Raw genomic sequence first — 20,137 nt, 5'->3', positions numbered from 1 at the left:
ACAATGCAATACAGACTGAAGGCCTGGTTTGCTACTACTTTACAATCCTCCATACCACTGATTTAGGCCATTCCCCCTAGTAACTGGAACGCACTTCTACTATGGAACAGAATATTTTCACATATATTGGTATGGGACTGTAAATAAAGATCAAACTAATCAGACCAATGATACTTCTAAAAACTGCAGAAAGAAATGCAGGTCTTCACCATTTCGTGGAAAAATCCTCTCTTGTGTCTTATTCTGTCAGTGTGCAAACAACACTGGCCTTTCATTTCAACCATCCTGAACCTAATACAAAAATACTGCAGTTTGTTTACACATATATTGTGCATATATTTAAACAGACCCTAACAAAAATCCAAAGATAACTGCAATTCACAAAAACCAAATATGGGGTTTTTCACATTTTCAGTCTTATCTGCTGACATCACAAAATTAAGTTGTTGTTTTCTTTAATAAAACAGGTGTCTTAAGTTACATCTACCAGACTATTCAATCCATATCAGTCTTTTAATTTAGCATTTTTTGGAAGAACAGGCTTTTGTTTAAAATAATTGATTACATATATTGTTCTGGATTACATCTGTACAAGAATTTTGTTCCATAACCATAATTACACCACACTATAATCCAGTCTATCAAAATCTTGGTGACTACATTTGAACAAGTCCCTCAGAAGGTTCTACAATACTCTGTCAGAAGCATAACGAACTTAAAGACTCTTCAAATTGAAATGTGCTATTACTAAAAGCACTTTGATATGTGCAAAGTGATCAGTACTTTATAAAGAAGAAAGGTGGATAGATGAAAATATTACTCACCAAAGAATAGTTCAATCCCTTCACATTTTTTTAAACATGTTCCTGACAAAAAACCCACCAACTGTGTCACAGTCACAGGCACTCCATGACATTAGAGTAAGACCAAGGGTTCACCTGCTCAGCAAAGACATTTCAAGCTTCAATCAATTTATTTTATAATTACATAGTAATTATAACAATGCAGTACCACTCTGAATTTTCGTGAATGCTTGGAGGACTTTACATTTTGATGAGCACAGGCAGCATGAACATGGTTTCTGTCCGTCAACCAGCACTTCTGAACTGCCTTCCCCACCTCAACGGAAAAAAAATGTGATTTTACAAATGCTAGTACAAAAACTTTACTTAAAAAGGTATAAATAAAATCAAAGTGAATTCCACAGTCCTTCTGCAACATAGGAAAAAAAAAGTTGAATCCCCATATCCTTTCTGCTGCTGGTTAATAAAGCACTATCTGAATAAGCCTTCATAGTCATGTCTTTTCATGGATGTGAATTTTACATTATTTTTCCAATAACTTGACATTAAGATAATGCAGCACAAAAGAAAAAAAAACATTTGAACATTTTTTCTTAAGTTTTCTTTCAAGAATACAGTCTTTCCCAATTTATTACAGCAGAGAGTATCCATTTAACCTTTATGCATATTTTATACAAGTCCACATTAATTTACACTATTTAGGTGGTTACACTTGAAGATAGACAGCAGTAACATTGCCCAAGAACGTGGAAAAAGGATGCTCTGTGCAGGTTGGAAACTTCCTTTTGCATCTTTCCGGTTAAGAATTCCTGCCATTACACGTGAAAACTTGGTACATTTCCAACTGTTCCCCACCTCACAAGTCTTGTACTGCTTTTATAATTCATTTCTGTTATAAATAAGTGTAGAAAAGAACCTAAAAAAGCATCATATCAATCTGGACTGTTTTGGCTTTCATCTTATAAGTGAACATTATCTCCTTCTTACGTCCCATGAAGATTTTTTCAAGAGTGACAACAGGAATGACAGTTATCTAAATAAAGTTTCTCACAATTCAAAAAATAATGACCGGCAATCTGAAGAGAATCATTGCTGTCTTGGCTCATATACAAAGATGAAGTCTGAAAGGTTTACTCAGAGGACAGATCTGTTAGTCAGGCTACTAAATCTTTATAAACCTTCAAGATTAAGTATCTTCTCGAAGTGTTACTTTCACAATACTGTTCAATTCAACGGATGGAGTTTCAATTTCCTGTGTGAGGAACTGTGTCATTAGACCTAGCAGCAGACACTTATCAAAACAGTATTGACCATTTTCTTTTGCAAAAAGAATTCTCTAAAAGGTAAAAATTTGTACACACCAAATAGGGTTAAACAAATTAAAACACATATTAGCCTGAATTACATGAAGCCTTTACAGACAATCTCACAAGTGGCAGACGAGCACAAATTATCAACGCTGGTATAATAAGCAACAAGTGGCCACTGATCATTTTATATATGCCTAATTAATGCAATCATTATCTACACAAAATCATAGTTTCTGCCCTATCGGAATAACCTGATATTCCTCTAAAAATTGTTAGAATAAACAATTTGTACTGGTCTGTCACTGAAAATTTTATTAAAATAAGAAATGAAGGAAAAGCCAAAGATCTAACGCTTTGAAGAGCATTAAAAGGAAGATGTACGTGACATTCGATAATAGAACCTCGTGTTCTGATTTGAAGACAGAATTGTGCTTCATGTAAATAACTGATGCTTCAAACAAACAGCACAGACCTAAGACTGGTAAAAGAATATTAAGGATAGCCCAGAAGAGTGGACAAACTCCAGCTGGCTGTAATAAATACAAAAGGAGGCCCATACTAAAGATAGAAGCCCAAACCACCATCAGATGACTGATAAGATATGCTTTTTTGAATGTCTCTTGCATCTCAACCCTCAGAATGGAACAGAAGGATTGATCTTCAGCAAAGTCCAGTCATCAGCGCTTTGTTGACTGCAAGTTTCAGGTGTGACTTGACTTGTACAAAATATGTACATTCTGGAGGAGGTTTTCACTAGACGGCACTAGACCGTTGTACTTCTCGTGCCAATCTGTGGTCGAGCAAACTCCACAAAGTCATCAATAAGGACTGGCCACGCACCTACAAAACAGCAGAAATCAAAGCCAAGAATAGTAAAGCCCATGGCTTCTTAGCTTTAATTACAATTCATCATTGTATATGAACAAACCGAAAGCAACAGATCAACCTCCTCAATAACACTACCCAACAGTTCTGTAGGTTCTTTCATTACCAGATCTTTTTAGAAGATCTTTAAATGTATATTTTACAAATAGGGTGGAAGTGTGTCCCTTCTGTTGAGGTCAAAGAAGACCTATCTTTTAAAAAACATTCTTCCTACTAGCTCTGCAACTCAAGCCTCTAATTTAAAATAGAAAACTTGACTTCTCCTTATAATAAGTCTGTTGCACTTAGTAACGATTAGAAGAGTCAGATGATATATACCTTCCTCATCATAATTTGACATGTCATCAGCTATCATTGTGCTGAAATCTAAGAGTAGGTTCCAGGTGTCTTTCGGTATTGACCTTTTATGATGTTCCTAAAGGACAAAAAGAAAAAGAGTGAGCAAACAAAATTTCTGCATCGTAGTATCTGTGCTGCATCACAGATCTGCTTGATCCCTGTTTTTCTGAAGATCAGAACGAGACTGCAGAAGAGTCTCCTCTGACGCCAGCACTGGCACAGCTGGCAGTGCAGCAGGTGACCCCATCTCTGGGAGAGGAGACACTGGCATCGGGGACACACTTCAGAGCGAAGAGTAAAACACTCGCCGGAGGGTACGAGTAGTAGCTGTAAGAGCGTTTAAAATCGAGAACAGGAGGCACACAGGGGGATGTGGAAGTGACCTTTCTTATGTTCTTAGTCATAAGGCCACAGTGTCAGCCCTCTCTATCAGGCAACTTGACACTTAGGAGGAAACCACAAAGGGAGTCCTACTCAAGTTACAGTACACTACTACTCAAGCAATTAAAAATCAAGACTGGAACAAATAAAGAATCGACAAGATCAAACTGAATACCAGGTTTATTTAGGACAGAAAACGAGCCGTGCCTGTACCCCTCCTTCTCTGCGAAGGTCTGTAAAAACTCTGGCAGCAGATTACCTGTAATCCACCAAAAAGTGGTTGGAAGAGATCCTGGGGGTTAATCAGAACAGCAAAGAAGACCTCTGGATGGAACACAAGCTCCTCTAACATTCGTATCAACAATAAAACTGGGCACGTTATTTACACAAGATCAGTTTTAAACATGAAGAATAACTTACCAATAAAAACTTGTTCCACAGATCTAAGAATTTGAATCTTCCTTGAAGTACTAAATTCCAATATGCAATTGCCATTTCTAAATCTGTGAGGAATAAATTCAAAAACAAATATTTTACCTCAGGTACTATACTTCTGGAAGCTAATGCCAAAAAAGCATTAAAAAAAAAAATACAAAATCAAGGTTCATACATACCTAAACCTTTCTGCCCAGGGTTCTTTGCAAAGTTAAATGTAAACTGATAAAAATCCTTAAATTTCCCTTGGTCTTTTAACTCTTGTTCCATTTTTGGCAGCTGTGCTTTTAGTTTTTCTATACTGTCACACCTTGGACAAAACACAAGATTTTTCATCAGTAACAATTGGAGCAAGAGGTTCTAAAACCACAGGTTTAAAAAACAGTTTGTAGAGGGGAAAAAAAACATCCAGGAAACAAAATGTAAAGAAAAGCCACGTGGCTCCCAGCTCCACCCACTTTTATAAGTACAAAACAAATTCACCTGAAGTGAGTAGAGATTGGAATCTCTGACAACATCACTGCCAGGTTCCTGAGTCCATAAACAAGCCTGATGCTCTGCTCACCTAGAATTCCCACATCTCTACACTGATGCACAAATGACACACAGATCTGGGGTTACATGGATTTTAAACACAGGTGCCCAACAAAATCACACACATCTGAACTTAAGTATGGGTCAAAGTATCTAAATAATCCTTCAATATTAAACGTTACACACGGTCAAAATAGGGACAACCAGGCTGGCATCACGACCTCCCAGAGCCTTAACACTAACCTGGCAGCCCTGACACACAGACCTGGTCAGCCTCTGGACACACAGCTGGCCAAGGCTGGCCAAGGCTGACCAGTCACCGCTGTCACCAGTTTATAGTATTAGAAGACGGTTCTACTTAAATGTCCTATTAATAGCGTCTACTAAGCAAATATTATTATACAGAAGGAAGGTTACAAAGGAGCTGGGGCTTATTAATGTGAGGATCTCATCTAGCTGTTTCATGAAAGACATCAGGGTACAGTCTCTGAAGCCATGGCTAAGTAGCTTGTTCCTGACCCCCACAACCCTTTGTGTAGGGTAGTTTTTATCAACAATTACTAGAAACTATTTTTACTAACAGACTTACAAGAAGACCACAGCCGTGGGAAGACATTAGTATTGTTCTATTACAGTGTCATCACTGTGAGGTTATGCTTCACTGGATGTTTCGCACTTTAATTATGTGGAATTTGCTTAGCGGACACCCTAATCACACTGGCACTGGCTTGCAAGAAAAGAAACACTGTTGGCCCAAGGACTCTCAGTGCATCCCTGTGCAGTCTGAACAGATCCCTGCCCACATCATCGCACTCTCAGAGCCCCACTGGCTGGCGTGAGCAGGCCAACATCCTCACTCTTTCACCCAGTCTTTGGTCTCGTCAGGTCTGATGGGAGCGAGACAGCGCTCAGTGGTGAATGAAAACTCCACACTGCTCTCTGTGCCACCCTAGATGTTCCCTGGCCACAGAAGAGGACGATTGCATCTCTAAACTGTCATCCTAGTGTGCATATCCTTTTCACTGACAGCCGGTCTGCATTCTGCTACACAGGTGGATCCTGGTGACTATCTACCTGTCAGGACCAGCTTGTGGCTCACAGAGCCAGTTTCCAGGTCTCTCTGCGCTAGTGTGCAGGTTGTGGGAGCAGAACTTTCACTCTCAGGGCACCATCCCTCACAGACAGGCCACCGTCATCCATGCCCACAGCAAACAGGTGATCTTCATGACTGATGCAGGGTGTGGTGACATCTTTCACTGATCTCGTGTTCAATACAGTTATGTTTTATTGAATGCCTGTTTGCACAGAATGTTCAACAATACATTCATGCAAATTTAACTCAACACACACATCCAGCTCTGAGCACTTAACTTTTTGTAGGAACCCATATGATTGTTATTCCAAGAAACTATCCAATTCAACAACCTGCTCTCCACGTAAAATGGAAATGACATAATGTGACCAAACTTAAGACTGCTGTGTTATCCTTGCGTGTCAGTATACCTACACAGAACAGTTTAAGTCAGGCTCAATTGAATTACAGGAGACCCAGGGGTCACACCTTATAACCCTTCTGCTCCTCGATTTATAGATTTTGACATAAACACAGAAATCCATCTTTAAACCATAAACGTTTGTGGTGGGCCATCACACCAACAATCTAAATACCCCACCCACCCCCCTCGAGGACCGGGAGTGTCTGTATATCTTTAGCTTACCCTTGCTCAGTCATACCGTCCATAAACTCCTGTTTCGAGAACTCGCACTGCGTTGCTGCTCTGAATTTCCAAGCAATAACCAGCACACTTATACTAGCAGGATCAAGTCCAAGATCGTCACAGAACTGCTGTATGCCATCTATACCGATCTTGTTATCATCTTGAGGATCTGAGGAAAGAAAAAGAACAGGTCCAGATGGAGTGCTCTTCAACAAAAGGAGAAGAGTGTTTTTCCTGTTACAGCTGCATGCCAGCTCATTCCTTGAGAGGGTGCAGTGCACACCTCATTTCATTTCACATAATTTCTGGCCCATCAAGAGCCCACTGAAGGTGGGGTGGTCTTCCTCACTCATGGCAAAAGAAAGGAATTCTGACAAACCGACAGCATCTGAAACATCAGTGCAAGACAGCAGTACCAGCGACTCTTCAAAACATGGCAGAGCCTGCTGCTCTCGGAGGACAGCTACCACAGCAAATGATTTTTAGTCACGTGTCCGAACAGCGAAACCATATATTTAGGACAAGTCCTAATCTCCCTGCACCAGGGGAGTTAACAGGTGATTCATGCTGCACTTTTCCTTTAGACACTTGCTTACTTCAGGAAACAAAGCTGAAGGGCTTTGTGGAGATGAATGGTGCCCAGGGTACTTCTGACCACTGTGACTCATATCTTCTCTCCTTGTGACATTACACACCTCTTAGGAGTTACATGAGACTCCTAACAAAAGCTGAAAGGGGCTGGTGTAGTGTAACATATACCTGCTTATTCCTTATTTTAGTGCAGCTCTGGAACAAGCATTGCTCTGACTGCCCAGCTTTCAGAAAGTCACTTTGCTGGTGATATAAGGATGTGAAAGAAGAGCTTCAGAATGTTTTAAAGGCTTTCCAGAATGTCTGGCCATGAATGTGAGGAAGAGGATGTTACATGCTTACCTCTGTACCTGTTGTAGAGCTGCTCTAACTTTTTCCTGTCCAAAACCCCCTTTAGGCTCTCGCGGATGTAAAGTTCTGGGTTTTGGAAAAAATTGTCAGTAGCAACGTCCAATTTCCAGTCATTCTGTGATAAGCAGCTCACTGCAGTCTTCTCACTGGATTGGGTGAAGATCATGAACTGACGAACTTTATCCTTCTGTGAGGACTTCAGCTTGTTCTGGGGGAGATAACCAGCACATTACCGCCAGCACAGCCTGCTCATTGCAATCATTCTGAGTGTTTGCTCCGTTTTGCATTGTGTCTCTCTACATAAAATAGAGATGTTTGAAAGAGATGCACTGGTACAAAGCAAAGAGGGACTTCCAAAGCTTTTTGCTGCCTCAATATCACAACTTGTTCCTGATTGATTTCGGAAGGTAATGGCACAGAACTAGATGTCTACAGATACCGACACCTAGCCTGATCCGGCAGGACTCTTCCACCATCCCATCCGGAGAAATCAGACTTTTAATCGGAGGAACTACACAACGTGGCCCCGCAGCGAGCTGCTGCCGGCTCGCTAGCGACAGTGTGGAAAGCGAGAGGCTGAGGCGACCAGGAGAGGAGACAACAAATCTGAAGACAAACACTGCCGCACCTGCGCCGGTACCCCCAACGTCAACAGCCTGTTTCGCTATAGCCAGGGAATTACTTAAAATGCGTCTTATGCAGGCGAAGGGACCTTGTTTTCTTTCTTTCTTGTACCTTGTGCTTTAACCTGCCAACGGCCGGAGCCCCTGCAGCTGCCGACATAGAGGCTGTGCAGCACTTCCGTGATGCCGGGGCGCTCCGTCGGCGTGCAGCCGGTAAAACAGCTCTTCCCCCGGTCTCACCTTCCGCAACACTACCGCCGGCCCCGCCGGTGGATTAGAGTCTGCCCGACGGGCCAGTCCTGCTTCCCCGGGTTTGTTCAAGCGTGCGATTTGTTTCCTCTCACCTCCAGCGGTTTACGATACTGGGCAAGCATCTCCTCGCACAGCGGAGAGCAAAAACACAAATCCAGAGCCACGGACTACAGGCGTCAGTAAAATCAATTATTTCACAAAGGTGAGGGGCTTTCGTCCCTTTGCCTTCTTACAACAATATCTGTCAAAAACAGAGAAGGACCTGCCTCCGTGCATTATATCCCGGTACTACAGCCTCCGCGCACCCGGGCCCTGATCATCCACGGGCCTCGAGTGGGCTCCACTGCCGGGCCTGTCTCTCCGCCGGGCGGTGGAGCAGCCCTCCCCGCGCCGAGCCGGCGTCTCCGGCTTCCCCGGGCTGCACCAACAATGAATTGAAACCGGTACAGGAGGAAACCCCTAACCTCCCCACTCTCTCTCTCTCTCCCTCCTGCCCCCCGACCCAAAACCAGCCGCCCGAGCCCGCAATACCGCGCAGGGGACACGGCCCGCGTTGGGACTGGTGGGCAGGAAAGCAGATCAAGGAAGCGAGCCCGCAAACAAAACACAACAAAGTGGAATCGCACTCACCATGTTTGTAACTGACAGGCTCCCTCTGTCCCTCTCTCTCCCTCTCTCTGGCTCCCACTGCTGCTTCCTGCTCATGCGCACTGCCGCACCGTGCGCTCCGGCTCCTGGCCCAGCGTCAGAGCGGCCCTCCTGCACACGCCCGGGGCCGCACGGCTGGGGCAGCACCGAGCCTCACACACTAAAGACAGGAGGGCTTTATAGAAACACATCATGCAGGTCGGCAGTGAACTGAATTCCGTTACTTTGAAATAACAAAGAAGACCTTACAGGAAAATACCCCCTTTATATTATAAACGTGTTTTCTTCTAAAATAGTTTTTTTTTTCTTTTCTCTTAATTTAAGGAATGAATTAACGTATCTTGTTAACGACCTGCCTCCGTCCATTATATCCCGGTACTACAGCCTCTGCCCTGATCATCCACGGGCCTCGAGTGGGCTCCACTGCCGGGCCTGTCTCTCCGCCGGGCGGTGGACCAGCCCTCCCAGCGCCGAGCCGGCTTCCCCGGGCTGCACCAACAATGAATTGAACCCGGTACAGGAGGAAACCCCTAACCTCCCCACTCTCTGTTTTACACGAAACTATTTTAGACGAAACTCCCAAAACTATTTTAGAAGAAAACACGTTTATAATATAAAGGGGTAATTCTGTAAGGTTTTGTTATTTCAAAGTAACGGATTTTGAACCAGCAACCTTCCAGCCACAGGCACAGATCCTTAGTCACAGTGCCACCTCTGCCCCCACAGGGTTTTGATGACCAAAGGGAGTCAGACCTCGATTTTACATCTCATCTGAAAGCCAGCACATTTTTACAGTCTATACTCTACTGGGGCATTAGGACACACACAGACTACAGAGAGAGCACCCCCTACTGGCCCCACTAACATCTCTTCCAGCAGCAACGTTAGCTTTCCCAGGAGTCTCCCGTCCAGGTACTGGCCTGGCTCACACCTGCTGAGCTTCAGTGGGCTGCCAGTTGTGAGCTGCAGGGTGATATGGCTGCTGTAATTGGTACCTTAATGACTCTGGTTTCAGCTCCCCTTCCTCCACGCAGCTATACTGTGCACAATCAAGCCTTTTCAAAGTCATTAACCGGGTAGGAAGCTTGATGGACCACAGAGCTTTGTGAAAAAGTAAGTGGACTTGACTTGAAATGAGTTGATTGACTCAATGCTGACTGATGCTCACTGCATTTCACCTGGTCTAATCAAGCACGAGCAGATCCAGAGTCTCAGGGAGCTGAATGTGAGACCACTGTGGAACTGAAGGGATTAGGGATCAGAGGTGTGTCTTTTCATTATCTTACTGATAATGTTCAGTCATCACTGAACACTGGATGGGGGCAGCGTTGCTCTTACCCACTTGATGAAGATTACACACACGTTTATATGTATACTGTAAGAATGCAGTTTTATTTACAGTGCTCTTTACGAAACACAGTATTGAATATATAAATACAAAGAAATTATGCAAAAAAAATCTAAACATGATTCATTGAACATTCAGGGTGTTCAACAAGGCTACCCACTGTACTCTGTGAAGTGTAGTGGTGGCACCATAGTAATAAAACAAATGAACATGCTGATCTTACAGAGAAGATGTTTGGGTTGAATTATAAATTAGAATTGCAACACCAGCATACCAGAGACCCCCACAATAATTTTCTGGCAATAGAAAGATTGTCAGACTGTCATGGTGCAATTACATGCACACAGTTATTCCTTTGTTTCATTGTGTGTTTTTTATTAAACTGTGACACTATGTGTTTAGTGATAACATCTGAATCATTAATTAATGAAGCAATTTATACAAATACAACAATCAGGAAAAACAATCCACGGTCCCTATGCTTTAAAGCACTAATGGAGGGTCTTTCATCATCAGTGGCAAACTGGAACCCCCTTCCTATGAAACAGAAATATACAAAAGCTTGTGTCATGTGTATCTTTAGAAATATACTTCTGTATTGTAAAAACATTATTTGAAATTTAAACATGTACTGTATTCATCCATAATTAAATATACTTAATAGATGTGTTCTATGTTTTTTCAAATGTAATATCATGTACTTTTAATATCTCAGGGAATGTCTAAAATACGCTTTTTATGATACTTCTTTCAGTTTTTCCTCCATATGGCCGGAATAAACAAAGAATAAGGTTCTTCTTTACACACATTGAATGAGTGTAAGAGCTTCTGTTGCACATTGGAAGACAAAAAGAATTTGAGGGAAACTGTGAGAATGAAAATGCTCCCCTGTGTTCTGAGCACTGTGCTCTTCAGCCCTGTAGGACTAAATGAAAACCTAAATTTATCGTAGATGTGGGGCAACGGTTTGACATGATTTACCTTCATTTCAGTGAAGTAACGATGGTACGCTGTCATGTCTGTATTAAAAGAGTTGTGGAGGTTTCTTTTTAACAACACCTGAACATAATCGCAGGAGAGCATAGAGGATGTGTATAAATAGTTTGTCTTGACAAGGCTGTAAATTATTACTTGCTGCCAGCTGTCTTTAACAAATGCGTTCTTCAGCCACGGCAGTGTGTGGCGGCGATTCCTCCAGCGAACAACACGTCTGCTCTGCCAGGAAGGGCAGCCAGGTGAGGACGCCCGAGCAGAGATTCCTCAGGAGTCATGCCCGCGTGCTGCTGTTTCGGCCGGTCTGCCAAGCAGGGCAGCGAGCAGGGGATGAGATCACAGCTCTGAGGCACTGGACGCAGCTGCCCCCCCTGCAGGCAGAGAGTGGGACAGCTCTTTCAGCACAGGTCGTGAGTGGGTGTCAGAGCAGTTCTTGCAGCAATGGAGCACTATCAAGCAGCGATGGTCCTGTCCGAGGCTGGTAACAGAGTGGGTTCCCTAAACGCTCAGCACGCCCTTTGGAAGAGCCTTCCAAAGCTGGAGGAGGGCTCAGAGCTCCTGGAGATGGTGATGCAGTCTTCCGACAGGCAGCCCTTTCCCCTGGGTTTCCTGCTGCACATGGCTACAGCAGAGGCTCTGATAACAGGCAAGCGTGTGATGCAAATGGCAGAGAGGTCTACAAGTGTGAATGCGTATGTGCCGTATGTGGACCATCTTCAGATTCATCACAGTCTGGAATTTTCAGTGTCGTTTTGCATTTCCATATCATATCAATTAAGTTTAATTTAAATAACCATTTAATTCATTCAATTTTAAATTGTCAGAATAACTAAACCTGAAATCAGACTAGATTTTCTTTTCAATTGCTGGTAAAGAATAATTTTAAAGGCTTCTGCTGTTGTTACAGACATATTTAGCTTTATGAATATTACATTTTTATCAGTACAACATACTGTACACCGAATGAGTATAAAGGCGTCTGTTGCATGTGTGTATTCAGAAGACACTCTAGCAAGAAACAGAAAGGGCTGATCAGCCAGCTTATTCACATAGAATTGACAGAAGTCTGAAATGTAAAAGATGTGGAGCACATTTCCCAACCGTTCTACCTGATTACAATTCCCTTTCACCCCTGTGTTCCTTCTCAAACCACATAAAAGATAATTTTAATTGTATCACTGTTCCAATAAAACAAAAAAGACATGATCGAATTCATTATTTAAAAAGACATGACATATTTGTGTTGTTTTAGGCACAGACAGCCTGCAATCCTTCTACAAAGAAGCTGTGAAACGATATCTTGTTGCAGTAGAAAGGCATCAGAGCTGCAGCAAAGCCTTTACCCTCGACACCAAAACAGGTACCTGATTCAGTCAAGAAACTGTTTACTCCTCCCGATTGGCTCTTCCCAAGCTGGGCTGCTGCCGTCGTAGCCGGCAGTTTTTAGAATGGCTAATTATAACAGGCTCCTGGGCTCGACTGCGGCAGTGGTTTCCCTTTGTGTGCACACAGCTGTCTGTCCCCATGCCTGCTCTCTCAGGGCATTCCAGTCGGTGTGAAAGACACCTTCCAGTGATCGACACCGTGAGCAGACTATAGGCTGGCTTTGACAGATCGTGCACTACAGCAGATAGGGGCCTTGCAGTTCATTTGTCCAGAAAACGCATTCTCAGACATTTTATAAAAATCAAATGATGTCATGTTTAATACAGTAATTGTTTTTTTTTCTACAGAAAATAAGACTGGTGTAGCTGTAAGAGGTTTGTGTATAGGACTGCGCTATTCAAAGCCTGATCAACTTTATGACCTAATTCAAGCCAGTGCTGAATGTGGCCTCATGACACACAGCTACCCTACAGGTAAGAGTTTAAATATACTTGGGCTAATTAAAGTCTTACTATTTCTTAAATATCCAGCATCTTCATTCTTTTTCATCTGGAAAGATGCAAGCTTTTAGCTCACATATATCCAAGGCCGCCATGGACTGGATTCTCAATCCTCGCAATCCTAAGAAGTCCAGTTACAGAAAACGTTTGTGAAAACCTGTCCCCTGTTTTCATCTGTTTGGCTCCACAAACGAAGAGAAAACTAACACTTTAGCTACAGTATATATTCCAACATTCTGGAATAGAGGAGAAAGAAGCGTCTTATTGAAATAAGGATGGTTATTGCAGTTTGTATCCCTCAGAATGTGAATATGATCACGAAGGCGGTTTGAAACAAACTAATCCTTCAGTTCCACTCAAGCCTTCCTTGTCTAGATTCCTCTTCTGTGAGCTCAGGCTGTGTGTGTGTGCTTGAGTACGTATCAAGAAGTAACTCTGCAGTGGGGGCTTTGTAAAAGCTTGGACACCCTATCAGCAGATTGGGTAACTCTGTTGGCAGGATACCTCGGGTGTCTGTGTGCTGCGCTGTTCGCCTCCTATGCCATACAAGGAGAGCCGGCAAGTCACTGGGGGAAGAGGATGCTGGGAGTGATGCCCCTGGCTGAGGAGTACTGCAGAAGGAGAACAACACTATTTTCAGGTACAGCCGAAATAGCCATGTTGTAAACATGTTGGCCAGTCCTGCAAACACACACAGAGATGTAAGTTTGAGTAAGGAGCTCCGGCAGCATGCGCAGGCTACAAAGCAACAGGTTTCCTTGCAGAAAGGTGAAGAACAGTAGGGAAGCACTAGGCTTCGGCTGTGGGGCCTTCTTCAGATAACAGAGAAACAGAGTGAGAGTTTGAAAAAACTAAAAACTGAAAAAAATTAAACTTACCCTCATTCATGAAGAAGGCTCCACAGCTGAAACCTAGTATTCCTTTTCTTTACCTTTCACATGGAATGAATCTTTCCTTAATATGTAAGTGTATAAAGTGTATACCGAATTATGCCAACTATGAGAATGGAAGAAATCTAAAATTTAATCGGGTAATTCTTTTAACTTTTTAGTAACCTCAGATAAAAAGCAGCCACAATGTTACCTTCTGGACTTGTCTAGTTGCATAGTTAAAATCAGATAAGATGCTTTGTAATGTACAGTATAAGTGTTTTTAAAGAATTAAAAAATTGTGGTGGGAAAGCGTACAGTATTTTATTTGTATGGTACTTAAAATTATATTTATTTATAAAGGTTGTCTTTATTCAGTTTTTAGTTAATTTGGTTTGTAAATTTACCTTCATATCATGATCTAAGAAAAGGTGAAGGCTTAAATAATACAAATAAAAGTGTTCTTATTTTTTATGGTGCTCACAGAGCTATGAGCTTAGTGCCACTGGAAGTTTAAACATCCACATCGTTTGAGAGATTAACGTATCAAATGATTTTGAATCATTTCACAGATGCTGTGGTCACAGTTGGCCTTGTCTGCCAAATCTGAATTGAAATTTGAATCCCTGGCTTCTAGTTTGTGGGGGTACCTTAAAGACAAATTGCACAGGAAAAACTTATGGACAACCAAAGTTCACATATAGAGATCACTTCCAGAGCTGGCATGGGTTGTATAGAATAACCACAGGTTGCATAAATATAGAAAAGCATAAGAAAACTGGTTCAAATTCTCAAGTGATGCAATTCTCAAATCTTTTTTACGTGAGATGACCTCCTAGTTTAGTACTTTTAAAAGGTCTAAGTAAAATACAATGTATTGGTAACAAAGGATAGAAACAAAATTAGTATTTATGTAGAGGGACTGTACAGAAATTCCCCAAAGCTATTGCACATCCTAATTTGTATTTTCTCACTAGATTATAGTGAGGACTGGCTTTACTTCGAAGCCAAGTGGCAGCTCTACCTTCAGCTCAGGAGGATTGACAAGGAGGGCTGTGGGAAGCCATTCTTTTCTGAGAATTACAGCCCCATAGAGAGAAGCAAGGTAAGCAGACAGCACATCTCAGGTGTGTGTGTTCTCTCTGTTTTCCCTTTAGAGGGAATTTTCTAAATTTTTGTTAGGGTGAGGCTGTCCTCTTCAAAAACATTTTTTTAAACATATTTTAGTTGTATTTGTTCAATTTTGGTTATCTCTTCACCTGAAGCATTAACAAAGATACATCTGTAATCGGGCTAGATTATAAAGGCCAGTTTATATCAGTGATCTACATTCTGGTATAGTAACTTAGTAAACTGGTCTCGTTTGTAGACTATACTAAATCAGGAGAATTGACAGATGATCTAAAAGCAGTGAATGAAATTGCAAATGATTTAGGTAAAATTCAAGGCTGAACAAACATCTGACAGATGGAATTTAATGTGGACAAGTGTATTGTTTTGCATGCAGGTAGTAAAAACATGAATTCTAAATAGGAAATGAAAAACAGTGAGCTAGAAGAGGCCACTTATGCTTTTATGTTGATTCATTTATTATTTGCTAGACACTGCAATAAGATAGAGCAGTTAAAAAGCAGACACATTCTAAGATAATTAAAAAATGGTGGATTTCAGATAAAGGAATGATTTAAATATCAAATGTGCAAGATGGGCCAAATGGCCTCTTTTTGTTTCTAAACTATTCTTAACTGAAATTTAATTTTGCAATTATTGCAACAGAGGCAGTGTGGAATATTTTGTAACAATAAACATGCTATGCAGGAATACCATTTCCTGTTAGCCACAGTTTATTTTCTTTCTTAGAATTATTGAGCCAAAACAGTCTTGCCTGGATAGAAAATACAAATAAAGTTGCCAAAACCATTCAAAGTACTATAATGAGAACTTTTTAAGTGAAGTGTAAAAAATCTGAATGTCAAATTATTGATTAAGTTTATTAAATTTACCATAAATGCTCATTATATTAAGAACTGCATTATAAAGTATTTCTGATCATCTAGGAACAACACTGCAGTTGTGATAAAAACCATAGCCAGAGATTCTCCAGTAGCTGAGAGTGACTGCAGATGGACTTCATGACTCAGAAAGGCATTAGTTGCAGTAATCAAACAGGCAAAGTGTGCAAAAACCTCTTATCATAATCCTTATCCTGAGAAGTGTGCAATTTCACATTTAGAATAGCAATGACATAAACTTAAAACAAAGAAAACCAGGGAGCGGATTTGAACACTTAAAGAAAAAAGTGAAAAGCATGTTAGTTGAACATGTCTAGCCACACTCAGCCATTTGTTACATGCATGCAGACGTCAGGGCTTTCCTGGCTGTGTGCTGTTTCCAGATGACACTTGGAGCTGGGAGGCATTTATGAAGGTGCCAGGAAAGTCAGGGAGTGACGCGGTCTGATAGTGGCTCGATGCTGATTGAGCAGCACGTCCTCTGCTTCTGCACCCACACAAAGACAAAGCTGACAGGATCTTCACCTGCAGCAAGGCGCTTCCAAGATAAATTTCACCCCAATGTCACATTTTGGGTTGGCAGCTGTACAAACGCTGGTGCGCCGAATCGTCCGGAAGGAGGCAGGGTCTGGAGGTGCCGCTGATCGCCTATGACGCGATGCTGGCCGCAGGGGCAGACTGGAACAAGCTCTGTCAGTGGGCCACGTTCCACGGAGGTACGGAGCAGTAGAGCAACTTACAGTGTAAGGGCTGTGGGAGCACAGCTCACCCTTATAACCAGCTGGAGAGCCTTCAGCTGTGATGCAGCTGGGTTCTTAAGTGCTGACTCAAAGCAGATGATGCTTCTGTTGTACAGTATATCTGTGAGGAGGAAAATGGTGACAATATTGGCCTAACAAAATAAGACTTCATATTCATCTGCAGAGTAATCCCTTTGCCTTTTCTCGATATGACACTGTAGGAGACAGTGAATCTACTGGCACCATCGCTGCAGCCCTGTATGGCCTCCTCTATGGGACTGATAACATTCCTGCACCTTTTCTCCAGAACCTCCAATTGAAGGAGCAGATGGAAAAACTAGGTCAGGCCTTATACCATAGCGCAGGTGGAGGAAGGTAATCAATCATTTAAAATGAACGACATCTAACACAGGAAACACCTTTGAATGCTTCCCTTATGTTCAGACTTTAATTCCTTCTCCGGAGAGAAATTGCAAACTGAACCAAGAGTGCACAGAAACCTAGTCTACTGGTACACAGCACTGATTGCGCTCTGAGCAGAGAAATCTGTTTTAAAGATGGTGGCAAATACATCACTGAAAAATAGGAATTTATTCTGTCCTGCAAAATTATATTTTTTAATCACATATTGGATGTACATGTGATTGAATTTGGGATTATATTTATAAACAGCTGTCTTTGCAAAAAGTCCTTGACACTTCAAACATCATGAGAAAACAGTCCATTTCTTTTTCAACTTTTTTTTTCTTGGGTGGGGCGGCAATCTGCTTGATATACATTGTTTCCTTGTGTCCTGTTTCACTACTGTATGCTTCTGCTAACTAGAGTACAGGCAGCGCTCATTCTAGATCCCCTGTCAATGTGCCGGTCAGAGGCTCCTGGTTTTCATTGCCTTGCAGGTCACAGCCTGACAAGAGCTCCACACCCTCCCGTGCGGTCGCTGCTCTACGACAGGCGGTGAAAAAACTGTCCAGCAGGCGCAAGGCAGACGAAGTGCATAACCTCCTCAACTACATGGCCAGCCTGGAGAAGGCCAAAGCCAGTTCCCCTGGGAGTGGGGAGCCTTCCGGAGCCACCAGTGGAGGAAGAGGGATACAGATGAAGGAGGCAGCAGCACTGAAGCCGAGACCCACCAGGTTCCAGCTCCTTCAGTCCAGATTCACCAAGCGCGGCCTCAGGCCTGAGCTGGAGAGGCTCACGCTGAGCGGTCCAGGAGAGGAGAAGGCAGCCCTGAGGGCCAGCCAGGCCTCAGGCGGGGACACTGATCATTCTGGGAAAGATGTCAATGGGACAGCGAGCTCCTCTGAAGGACTGAGCCTGACATCACACTGGCAGACAGCTCTATCGGATAAATTAGCTCCTCAGACGGAGCCTGTAAGCAAAGTTACAGGGCTGCCCAAGGAAAAGTTGAATAAGAACAGTGCTAAAAGTGCTTTTCTAACTCTGCCTTTTGTTAGAGCAGACAGTCCTCAGGAAATAGCTAAAACACGTACTTTGAAACAGCATTCAACTTCCTCAAAAGCTGAACACATGCAGTTACCTGCTGAATCATCTCTACAGTGCTATGGCAAAGAATATCCTGTTTCAGAAGACTCAGCCAGTTGGACGGTCAGTTGTGAAAATAATCCTGAAAGTCACTGGGAACACAACCCACACGTTTTGTTGAACACGGCATCTGTGGGACTGGAGGAATACACAAACAGCAATGCTCAGGGGAGATCTTTCAGCAGTGCTCAGGAGAGATCTTTAAGCCATGCCAAGAGCCAGACAGATGATAAACAGGACACAAAGCAAGAGGGCAATGAAAGCCACAATTCTGACTCCAAACAAACGGCTACAGGAATTCCCAGCTTGGTCTTGGGCAGGAATAATGAGCCTCTGTCTGTAAATAAAGACTCATATGACATTGAGCTCCCTGGAATAAAGGCCTGTTATGCTGATGGCAAAATCCCTGTTCAAGAGAGACAGATGTGTGAAACGGAGTCTCGCGCAGAAGCTGATAATGTTAAAATTAATCCTCCCACTGCGTCCAGCGGCAGTCCGGCCCAGCTTTCTGGCAGGGTCCGCAGTGCGATTTGCAAAGGCTCCAGCTCGGGTGCAGAGGAGTCACTGCCATCAGTCTCTGAACCCCCTCCAGTGACCCAGCCCGGCACAGACGAGTGGCCAGGCGGCCCCTGGGACAGGCCTGGCCTCCCCCTGCCTTGCAGCCTCTCGGCGGTGTGGTTCACAGAGAGGCCCGAACAAAGGCCTCCTGTGCAAGAGGACCCTCTGCGCCAGCCAGACATCGTGACTCCGGTCCCGGAGGCATCACCCGCTGGCCGCACCAGCTGGCACGATCCCAGAATTCACAGCCGCACCCAGACGGACGAGTCCTGCAGCACACACACTGCTCCCTGGAAGTATAAGGTGCACAGCTACGCAGAGCCCATCTCTGCTGCACAAACCCCACAGACCACAGCCAGGTTTGTTATACGAGATGGGCAGCTCATGAGACTTTCCTGAACCCTGCGGCCTGTCTTGCTCTCTCCTTAAGAAGGAAACTGACTGGTAGATCGAAGCCTGTCTGGCCAGTTTTGCTGTGTTTTTAGGAATCACACCTGAAGGAGGTTGGAGAATTGAATAAATCAAGTAGGAAAAACATTAGAGCAGCTTTGAGATATGAAGAAAATGCTATATCTGTTGTAACATGATGTGAACCAATTTTGTATTTGAACATGTTTATTAACTTGTGTTTAGTGTTCTACTGTTATCATTTTTGGCAGCATTTAATGTACAAATAAAATACCACCTTGAATCCAAACATAAAAGAATGTTTATTTGTGACTGTTTTCAGAAAAACATTAATGATTAAACTATTTAATGATTCCATTATTCAATATTAATTTACATCACTTACAGTACAGTATCATCATTATAAGTAAGTAACTTATCTTTGATGCTTTAAAATATTTATTGCTTTTTAAGGCACCTTTCAATCATCTAACTTAATGCTGGACAAAGAACCTGATTCCAGTCCATCATCCTTCCTCTGAGGAAAACTGAACTAAAACATCCCCCTCGTCCCCAGACTCCACACACCTGGGAAAGTGCTGAGCTTTGAGCACGGTCTGGTAGACTCCACACGGAAGAGCGCTGTCCAGGGATTCAGCCCGGGGGAGGAGCTGGAGTCTGTCTGTCTCCCGGCCTGTGTGTGCTGCACGCCCGCAGTCCAGCAGACACAGGTGAGGGCTCAGGTGGGGGCTAACCCAGGCCTTCCGCTCTACAGGGCCTGACCGGCCACAGCCCTGAACACAGCCTGTCCCTCGGGAGAGGGGGCAACAAGACCTCCCTGCCCCGCGTGTGCGTTAGCTACGCGATTCTTGGCCGACTGCCCTCAACCAGGCAGAGCAAAAGGCCACCTGCCTTCAGCCTGGTGGCGG

At 43.1% G+C, this 20,137-nt stretch overlaps 2 protein-coding genes across 5 annotated transcripts; one reads left to right on the top strand and one right to left on the bottom strand.

The window, feature by feature from the left end:
• Window positions 1–954: 954 nt before the first annotated feature.
• On the bottom strand, window positions 955–9,011 carry dcun1d1 (DCN1, defective in cullin neddylation 1, domain containing 1 (S. cerevisiae)). Of its 3 annotated transcripts, none has more exons than XM_088622114.1 (7): window positions 8,853–9,011; window positions 7,339–7,555; window positions 6,406–6,574; window positions 4,333–4,463; window positions 4,139–4,221; window positions 3,317–3,413; window positions 955–1,119 (listed from the first exon to the last, which is right to left on the bottom strand). In XM_088622114.1, the coding sequence occupies exons 1-7, from the start codon at window positions 8,925–8,927 to the stop codon at window positions 995–997; spliced, it is 897 nt and encodes a 298-aa protein (XP_088478240.1). In that variant the 5' UTR covers window positions 8,928–9,011; the 3' UTR covers window positions 955–994. The 3 variants fall into 3 exon arrangements, with proteins under 3 accessions (XP_088478240.1, XP_088478223.1, XP_088478232.1); XM_088622097.1 differs by having other exon boundaries at window positions 955–2,953; window positions 8,853–9,010; XM_088622106.1 differs by lacking the exon at window positions 8,853–9,011 and adding an exon at window positions 8,489–8,660 and having other exon boundaries at window positions 955–2,953.
• A 2,510-nt stretch (window positions 9,012–11,521) lies between these two features.
• On the top strand, window positions 11,522–19,528 carry LOC148677401 (uncharacterized). Of its 2 annotated transcripts, XM_088622060.1 has the most exons (8): window positions 11,522–11,857; window positions 12,464–12,571; window positions 12,945–13,070; window positions 13,597–13,737; window positions 14,944–15,071; window positions 16,562–16,694; window positions 16,940–17,093; window positions 17,618–19,528. In XM_088622060.1, exons 1-8 carry the CDS (start codon window positions 11,653–11,655, stop codon window positions 19,218–19,220), a joined length of 2,598 nt encoding a protein of 865 aa, XP_088478186.1. In that variant the 5' UTR covers window positions 11,522–11,652; the 3' UTR covers window positions 19,221–19,528. The 2 variants fall into 2 exon arrangements, with proteins under 2 accessions (XP_088478186.1, XP_088478194.1); XM_088622068.1 differs by lacking the exons at window positions 11,522–11,857; window positions 12,464–12,571; window positions 12,945–13,070; window positions 13,597–13,737 and adding an exon at window positions 13,812–14,059.
• Window positions 19,529–20,137: the final 609 nt, after the last annotated feature.

The sequence above is a fragment of the Lepisosteus platostomus genome, chromosome 2 (assembly GCF_059453375.1).
Source record: "Lepisosteus platostomus isolate fLepPlt1 chromosome 2, fLepPlt1.hap1, whole genome shotgun sequence".
NCBI classification, from domain to species: Eukaryota; Metazoa; Chordata; class Actinopteri; order Semionotiformes; family Lepisosteidae; genus Lepisosteus; species Lepisosteus platostomus.
Note: the sequence above shows the minus strand (reverse complement) of the source record. Positions and strands in the feature narration are given on the sequence as shown.